Source organism: Oryzias melastigma, linkage group LG24 (assembly GCF_002922805.2).
Source record: "Oryzias melastigma strain HK-1 linkage group LG24, ASM292280v2, whole genome shotgun sequence".
Taxonomy (NCBI): domain Eukaryota; kingdom Metazoa; phylum Chordata; class Actinopteri; order Beloniformes; family Adrianichthyidae; genus Oryzias; species Oryzias melastigma.
The window spans coordinates 2054493-2064207 of record NC_050535.1 but is presented as its reverse complement, the minus strand read 5'-3'; the positions used below and the strand labels follow the sequence as shown (position 1 = coordinate 2064207).

The 9715-nt window shown below is 40.0% G+C and overlaps 1 protein-coding gene across 6 annotated transcripts in view; it reads right to left on the bottom strand.

Moving 5' to 3' along the window:
* LOC112158292 (kelch-like protein 29) overlaps positions 1-9715 on the bottom strand; it is a 326899-nt gene that overhangs the window by 97481 nt on the left and 219703 nt on the right. For all 6 annotated transcript variants that reach the window (XM_036210446.1, XM_024291568.2, XM_024291569.2 and 3 more), the window contains 2 exons: positions 8078-8190; positions 3034-3180 (listed from right to left, as the gene is read on the bottom strand). In XM_036210446.1, coding sequence (XP_036066339.1) covers positions 3034-3180; positions 8078-8190 — 260 coding nt within the window. The remainder of the gene's footprint in view (positions 1-3033; positions 3181-8077; positions 8191-9715) is intronic.

Sequence of the window (9715 nt, the reverse complement as noted above, 5' to 3'; positions counted from 1 at the left end):
ATATATATATATATATATACATATAACATCTATATATAATACTTATATATATGTGTGTGTTTTATATATATATAAATATATATAAAACATATATATTTATAACTGTTTTTCATATGTATATATGTGAAACTTTTATTTTTACATAACTCTCTCTCTCTCTTTATATATATATATATATACATGTATGTATTTAAGCAATGATGCCCTATGAGGTTTCCGTTATCACAAATTAAAAGAGGCCTGATCACGTCGGATGGTTGCTTTCGCGAAATCTAATATTTTCTGAAAATGGACATTATCCCGCTAATGTTCACTTATGGAAAAATATAAGTTATCAATTATTATCACTTTATTCAAGTCATTCTTTCTTAGCTTTAAATCATTTTTCACAAAAGTGGAATATTTAATACGCGGTGTGATGCCTCATTGTATTTAAGAGATAGTATTATATATTGTTATTAATCGGTGTGGTAGTGTTTTTTTTATTTTTTTTTTTAATCTGCTTCATTTTTTACTTATTTTTTTAACTGTTACCGTCACATCACCCCACTGCTGGATTCCATTGATTTTATTTATTTTTGCTTTTGCTTATTCCTATTGTCCACTTTTTTAGGGACTGCAGGCAGAAATGAGGGATTTTGCTAAAACCTGGAACAACACATCTTTTCACATATCATGTGATCAATGTTCAATGTTTTTTAGCTTGTTTTAAATCAATAAATAATCTCTTAATGGCCACAGAAGCTGTACCAACTTCTCTCCGCTGCAGCAGCTGAGAAAAAAATGTATATGTGCAGATTGTCGTGATAAGATAAAAAATAAATAATATTTTAGATGGATAGTTCACCTCTTACCTCTTGTTTTTGTCTAAATGAGGACGCAAAAGTTTATTTAACAGAAACGAAGAGTTTTACCAGTGTTACCTTATTGTGTCTCATCTCCTACCTATATATCTGGACAGGATGTTATTTATTTATTTATTTTTTTAATTGTTTGAGATTGAAAAAATTCCCCGTTGGTTATATAAAAGTAAACATTGGAAGTCTGTTATAACTCAAACTTCATAAAGTCACTTTAATATCTCAAATGTAAATGAAAATACCTCAAAATAAGGCTTTTCACAACAACTATTCTACGCATTCTCACTCTCAACTCGTCATATTTGGATGTATGGATCGGGACCCCTTGCACCACTTTTTGAAGTTTTGGGTGTCCCCAACTTGTCGTTTTTTGACGTGTTGGCTGTTCCCATTAAATCTTGGGTCCCTGATCATCTGGACGCTGTCTTGGACGCGATAACAGAGACTGAACTTGCACCAGGTTAGGGTTTGGGTACCGGTACTGGTTTATGATACCAATACCAGGTTAGGGTACAGGTCTGCTTACAGAGGGTTGGGGATCCCTGATTAGCATATGTATTTTTTCCCCGTCTGTGACCCTCGGACCGGTTCCGATTCGCGGCCTGGAGGTTGGGGACCCCTGATTTAATGGGAACAGCCAGTACATTAAAAAACGATCAGCTGGGGACACCCAAAACGTAAAAAAGTGGCGCAGAAGGGGCCCGAACCATACATCCATGACCAATTGGGAGTGAGAATGTGTTGAATTATTAGGTTAGATTAATAATTTGAATCTTTTATAACAGGGAATAATTAATTATTTAAATGTCCAAAGACATTGTTTTCAGTGGTCTTATAATTTTGATTAAATCATAAAAACTATCATTTATTTAGCCAGTTTCACTTGAGTCACAAGTTTATTAGAAATTTGCCTCCGAGTAGTAGGTGGAGATGTGGGTGTGGCCCTGTCCTTCTCCCTGTAGCTGAGAGCTCTCTGTTTACATGCCCTTCTGCTAGCATTGCTGGTGCAACAAAAATAGCGAGCGATATCAGAGCTATCCAAAATAGCATGAAGCTTCTGGCCCCGCCCAGCGCCTTTTCTACATCACAAATAATCTATTTTTCAAACCGTCAATTTTTTCGTCCGTTTTTATTCAACAATTTGACTAAAGAACTTCTCAGAAATACAATTTTAATCCTAATTTTCTTCATATATGTCCTCCATTATCAGGAAAATGCCACAAAACATTTTAAAAAACACAATTTTAATGGGAGTGGGTCTTTAATACTTTGAGATTGTCCCCTACTAACCCATCCTAACACTAATATAATCACCCCAGCACCACATATCAAAGGATAAATGCTAAATGTTTAATCCACAAGGTGAGAAATTCATATATTGACGTATGTGCCTCATAAAAGCTGGAGCCAATAAAGCAACATTGATCGTCAAGGTCTGCGGCAAATCTGATCCCCACGATATGAGGCAGCTCCTCGTCTTCTGTTTGATGAGCAGACATTACTGTGAGGGAATGATTCTCACTGTGATGGATCGCTGTAATTTATCTGATAATAACCCCACCTCCATTTTAAACAGCTATAAAATACTTTAAAATCATCAGTTTGAAATTCATGGACCCATAAATACCCCACAACCTGAGGTTTTCCCCTCTCCTCGCAGCAGGATGGATCCGTGTCCACGCCGCTCCGATCTGTTTTACCTTCTCATGCATGCTGGCCGCTCACCTTGAAGCCCATCGATTGGGCGCCCGTTAAAATTTGACCCGCTGTTCCTCCCTGTCATAATGTCAATCTCTGGGATATGAACTTTGATTATGATTAACAGCTTGGAGGAGTAAAGCGGCGGCTGTTTGACAGACAGAAGAAAGGACTGTCTGCGTCTCGTGAAGAGTACAGTATCTGAGAAGAGAGTGCAGTCTGAGGGCAAAGCGCTCCCTGGGATGATGAACAACCGCTGGGTTGGGAAGCATCTGAAGCACACAGTTGATGAGCACTACCAGGAGAGTACAAGGAGTCACTTGTGTTGTTTTCATGCTGTGCGCCCTCTAAGGAGGCAGGGAACTTCTGCAGAACTCTTCTGATTCTTCTCTACAGGCCTGCAGGGCTGTCAGTGTTTTCTGTCTGGTTGTGCGAGTGCAGCCTTTTTTCAATATTGACACAACACTTTTATTACCTGCACTCTGGTGTTAGGGTCCTGTTTGATCCACTTGATGACAGTCTCGTAGACCAGCTCCTCCGCCTTTGTGTTTAGACTGTCGTTGGACAGATAGGCCACCAGGTCCTCCTTGGAGACGCTCAGAATCTCCTCCTGACCGGCCACCTGCAGGAGGTCAATCAAAATGTGAGGTTTGTTGGACATGATTTCATCCAGTTCAGACTCACTCAAAGCTAAGAGCTTCAAAAGGAATCATTCAAAGAAAAGCTTTTCTGTGCTAGAATCTGTTGTTATTGTAATTATCTTGATTTTTTAATAATCTTATAATACTTTTAAATTCTAAACTCTAAAGAGTAACACCACAGGACAGTTGGAGGCTGACTCCGTTCTCAGCCTAGATTTGAAAAACACACACAAAAAAAAGAAAAATGCAGGGGAGGTGTGGTCTAGATCTGTGATTGACAGTGAGGTTAGCTTGAGGTAACCAGAGGATCATTTTTATTATTGTCTTGAGAAAAATAAGAAATAAATCATAAGGTTCAGGAGGCCTACACAGAATACCTCCCGTAGCAGTTGTGTTTGTTGACCAGGCAGTCGCCTAGGGGCCGGTTGAGCGTCGCGAGCTTCACCGCTAATGGGTGCATCACAAGCGCCTGCACTCTGGGATGTTTAGCGAGCGTCACCACTAACAGAAGCCTTGCCACTCTCGGGAGTTTGGGCTAGCTTCACCGCTTTTTGGATCGTCGCGAGCTTCGGAATATTGGGATCTTCATCACTCATGGGAGCGTCGCTGCTCTTGGGACCGTCCAGAGTTTTGCTGCACACCGGAGCTAGCCGCTCTCTGGAGTGCCGCGAGTTCTACCGGTCACTGGAACTAGCCGCTCTTAGGAGCTTCACGGGAGCTCTGCTGCTCTTCGGCGCTCTCTGGAACATTGCGAGCTTTGCTGTTCTCCGGTGCATCTCGAGCACCGCCACTCTCGCGTATCAAACTCTGCTGCTCTCGGCGACGAAGGACGAGCTCTACCGCTCTCAAGAGCGAAATGAGTTCCGCCGTTCTTGTCGTGGCGGAGCGAGCACCACTGTTTAAAGATGAGCGGGGCTTTTATACTGGACATAACAACTTGAAACTTCTTAAATGATCTGGGACTTGCACCAGTCAACCAGTCACAAAATCCAACTTTATTACCTTATTTCAACCTGTAGGGGGCAGCACACATACATTTTCAGGATTAAACAAGTTTATTTTAAATTGTCTTTTAAAGACCCATTTATAGAGGTCAACAGACAAAAAAAGTTGATTTAGTGTTTGTCTACTCTTGAAAGAAGGATATATTTGATTAATTATTCATAAGCAAACATGTAGTTCAGTATTGTTTTCCACTTAAACATTTCCTAAACTACCCAAAGAAAAGCATCATGAATTTACTTGGTTAAAAGCAACTTGTTTGGGAGATACAGTTGCACTCCTTCATGTTCTGATCATTAAATAAAAAGTATTTTACTCTTTTACTTGTGTAAAAAATGTATTAATATTCAGATCACACAAGCAAATATCACACCAGGTGAGGTCGATAGATACTGATTTCAGATAAGGCAGATTTCTTTGTAAGCATTGGCAGACACGCCGACTTCCTGCCGCCTCTTCTCCCTGGAAGCTGATTTATAATGCATAAGTCTTCGGATATTTAGAGGTAGTAAGGCCGTTTACCCTCCTGTGTCCAGATTTTACTCCACCCTACGAGTCGCGGTCTTTGATTTGGAAAACAAGTGGCTTTCACAGACCTGTAACTTCCTCTATAAGAGGATCATTTGTCCTCCACTCGTTACCTGTATTAATGTCACCTGTTTGAACTCAGTATCTATATAAAAGACACCTGTCCACAACCTCAAACAGTTACACTCCAAACTCCACTATGGCTAAGACCAAAGAGCTGTCTAAGGACACCAGAAACAACATTGTTGACCTGCACCAGGCTGGGAATCTGCAACAGGTGAGCAGCTTGGTGTGAAGAAATCAAACAAGACCACTGAGAATCTCCCTCCATCTGGGGCAAGATCTCACCCCTGGGATCCCAAACAGACTGCTGGTAACCAAGGAGTGGCATCATAAGAAGATCCTGAGTTGGTCCAGTCAGTCTCCAGATCTCAACCCCATAGAAAACCTTTAGAGGGAGTTGACCCAGCAACAACCCTAAATACATCACTGCTCTACAGGAGATCTGCATGGAGGAACCCATGAGGTATATATCGCTATAGATGGCACACAGACTTTATATGAGATACGTATCCAAGATACATAAAGAGCGACGCCATATTGGAATGGTATCAAAACAACGAGACAAGCAGACAGTAAAATGACCATAAAATGCTTTTCAAAAGGAAAAACTTTGATCATCAGAAAAATGATTCCCAGGTCATGGCATGAATATTTTTTATGTGCAACAAACTTTTTTATAAATAAATTGGTTATTATATAGGAAACACAATGCGTACCTGATGCATTGGGATTTTATCCAGATCTACACACAGAATAACATTTACACAAACTGTTAGACTCCTCGTCTGTGTTTATAACAGGTTGGTGAGCAGCAGGTGAGCCCGGTAGACCGCTCGTTAAATATGGGCCGGTCCACGCCCGGATCGGTGTGAGACGATCTGAGCCGACTGAGAACAGAGCAGCCCGGTCGACAGCTGTGCCGGTCCCGATGGTCCGACGGGCGAGAGGGCCCAGTGAGACCTCCATCCATGGCGCCGGAGCGCCGGGCGGCCTCGCAGCAGCCGGGACGTATTTTACAGCTGGAGCCGGTCATGATGCAACACCGTGGGGTAAATTCATCTTGCGGGGGCAGCAACGCTGGGCTGGGGGCTCCTGCTCTACAAGTGGATCCATCCACCAACGCTACAGCGGGTAGGCGGTCTTTCATACGGTCTTTCCTGGTCCGCCCAGTGGCTGGCTCTTCCCTCTTCACGACCGAGGACATCACAGTTAGTTTATTTTTCTCCACTTAGTAACCTAATTACCAGCAGGTCTTCTGCTCTGGTCCAACCAGAAAACATGGAGATAGTGAGAAGTCTAAAGCTCTCATTGACTTATACTACAAGATCACTCTAAATGTTCACTATTGGGAGTAAACTCACTCAGATCTCGTTAAAGTGTTTTCTAGAAGTTCTCCTTTATCAGCTGACAGTAATAATTTACTAGTGAAAAATCACGTTCTTGTTATTCCAGCTCTATCAGCAGGCATCTAAATCGCTCCATACCCACTGTATGTCATTAACAGGTCATGCCAATCCAATGTGACTCTAGAGCCTAACGTTATTTATTCTGACTTAAGGAAGCTCTAGACGACATCTATCAAAGCCTAAAGACACCGTTCCGCTCTCCACATCAGAAACGTGTGCGTATAGCCCATTCTTTCTGCCATCAGTTTTCTATTGTTCTCCTCAGTCACTCAAACTCTGTTCCAAAGAGCTCCACCACAAAGCTCCATCCTGCAAACGACCTCCTACAACAGAGCGGACAGAGATTACAGCAACCAACCAGTGAAAATTGCCTGCTGGGATGCTCAGACTTTCAGCAAGTTTTCTCTGAAAAGCTTTTTTCAACTAAAGTGACAGTCTACTACTTCTTTCAACTTGACGTTTTTTTCATCTTTCTCCCCCCAGAAAGTTTCCTTTAGCATTTCCTGACAGTTCCAACAAACCAAAACTTCCCCAATTGTGAGCAAATTATGGGAGATTATTGGCCAAAGATATTCCCTTATGACTTCATAAATGGTTTCAGATGAATAGATTTCTGCACCGCAACAGCTGAAGGTTCAAATTATGTATTTTCTTTTCCGTGATGTACCGAGATTAAGAAGCAGCATGCTTTTAAAGCCTCCGAGGCATCTTCTGATGCTACGCTTTGATGCTTTCATTTTCTATCCTATGTAATTTTCTGTGATTTGAGCCACAAGAAAACTTCTCAAAGACGCTGCTGGTGTTTTGATTCTTTTCTCTTAAGCTTTTCTTTTAAAGAATGAACTGTATATTTAGCATATTTTAACGTAGATCAGAAGCGCGGACTTGGACTTGAGAATTAGACTTTAGGACTTTTGATGTCATTTTCTTGTTATCACATTTTAGGTTCCTTAAACATACTAAATGTCTAATCATTTAATCTGATTTTAACAGCAAGATTTGGAATTTGGATTTTAATATTTTCAAAGGTTTATCCTTACTTTTGGATGCTTCAAGTTGTTTTAAGCTTTTCTCAAAATCAGATTTGTTTGCTTTCATTAAGAGCTAGAATCTAGAAAAAAGGAAATTATTGTTGAAATGAGTCAAAATCTTTTTTCTTAAACTCTTGACGATAGAAAAACGTAAATTCCACATTTATTTTTGGTTAAATTTGATCTTAAAGTTCAATCAATCTTGACAAGTAAGACTGGCATTCATGGTCATATTTTATTTGGGGATTCATGCTCTAAGAATAAAAGCTAGTTTTATATTTTATGCTGATTTATTACGATGGACCAACTTATACTAAAATGGTTTTCTCACTTTGATAACATTTTGATCTAAAATTAGTCATTTCCACTTAGTTCTTTGTCATGTTAATCAATTTAAACATCAGATTAATAAAGACTACGGCTGTCAACGTTAACGCGGGATAATGCCCTTCAGTTTGCATTATCAGAAAGTAACGCACGCCATGGGAGCCTGAACTGTCCTCGCTTTTAAATAATTTGAGCAACAATTAGGTTCATAAGAACAAAAAAAATAGAAAGAATTTCTTTAGAAGAAGCTAAAAAAACAACAACAGAACATTGAATTTGAAGTAATTCTATCAAACACTTTGCTTATGTTTCCCTTTTTGAGGGCTTGTGTTGATATCTTTGAAATTGGATTTCTTACCTGCAGCATTAACATATAATTTTACTACTTTCTTGTGGTTTTCTACTTAAGTTTAGTGTTCTTTTTCAATTGTGGGCTACATTATAGAAGTAAAGCCCGAATGAAAACAGATGAATCTAATCTTGATGTATATGATACACAATTATGACTAATTGGCACTCACCTCAGGGAAGTTCTGCAGAGCGAATGCTTTGGCCATGTTGTGGAGCTCCGTGCACCGCATGGCCTCGGCCATCGCCAGCACTCCCAGACAGTTCGCCGCAGTCAGCTGTTTCTCTGCAATCAAAAAGAACAGACACAAGAAAGAATCCGGTAGATTGATTAAAACCAGAACAAAACAAGCAGTTCAGACATTCATAAAAGGATATACTGAAGCACAAAAACAGACAAAGCAGCTCCAGGAAGCACAAAATCATAGCCTAGTGGGCTCTGTGTTCGCCTTAGACTTGAGGGAGAACAAGTATAATAACTCAAAACAGCTCCGGGGACAAACAACGAGGGGAATCGATCGCTCACAGCCCAAGCATGAGGTGGAAGATATCAGGGAGCGGGATGTGGGATTAGCTGGACCACTTTAAAGAAGTCCTGTCAGATGTCAGGGTCTACTACACCCAAACACACACTGCACAAAAAATACAAATCCTGATCGCCAGGCCGGTGGGTAGAGGGCTAAAGCCACCTTCTGCTGTCTTTGAAATACAATTATTTTTAAAATATAGACTTCCTCATTGTGTGCAACCAAACGGGGGGAAATCATTGAAAAAGACACCTGGTTAAACCTATAAACCTTATAAATGTCCAACAAAACAACTAAATACCAAGCGCTGTGGAAGTCACGCAGAAGCGGCACAGAGCGTCCGCTCTCTCCTACGATTCGCAACAGATGCCCATTTTTCTGCAATGGTCGACGGGCGCTTCTGCTGGAGCTTTTTTTTGTTTTTTCCATCATGGGTAAGTTAAAAACCTTAAAATATTACCTCATGTTTCTGCTAAGAAGAAATAAGTTCCGTATTTTCTGGAGTTTAAGTCGCAACGGCAAAAAAGGTCTAATCAAGAAGAAGAAAACCATAATTAAGTTGCACTTTTGAGAGAAAAGTCTAACGTCTCAGAACAAATCCGCCAAGCATATCGTAATAAAAAAAAAAAGCAAAATATAAAATACAATAGTTTTAATGTGTATCAGAAAAATATCAAAGTTTAAGAGGAAAACAATCAGATTCTCATCCATGTTTGTTTTGGACAATACTTCTTCTGCTGCTGTCAGTAGCAAATACTCAGATGCAGCACCCTCTGGTGGTTGTTAGGAGAAACAACTGTAAGAGGGGAAAAGGCAAATGAGCATATAACAAAAAAATAAAATAAAATAATATATATATATATATATATATATATATATATATATAAAATGCTACTGAGTATTAGTAGCATCTCTGGCTGAACTATGAAAAAAACTGTTACTTATACTTATCAAATACGGTATTTAGTAGGCCTACACTTCTTTAATTTATCTGTTGTTGAGACACACAGAGGGAATTGTGGGTGTTTGTGTTTTGATTGTATGTTTATTTTAATTTCTACAGTCTATTTAGGTACAAAACATAATCAAATTTGTCAATCAATGCGTTTATTGTGAAAAATTGGTTATATTTTGAAAATAAACCGGATTTTCTCCTGAATCTTGATGCAACTTCCTGCCAAAATTGAGGCGGATCACTCACGGCTCGCACACAAAATCGACCAGACACCGAAACGATTCGCTGCAGTCTTCCGTGGAGGACCGCGGCGCTTCCGTGTCCGTGTG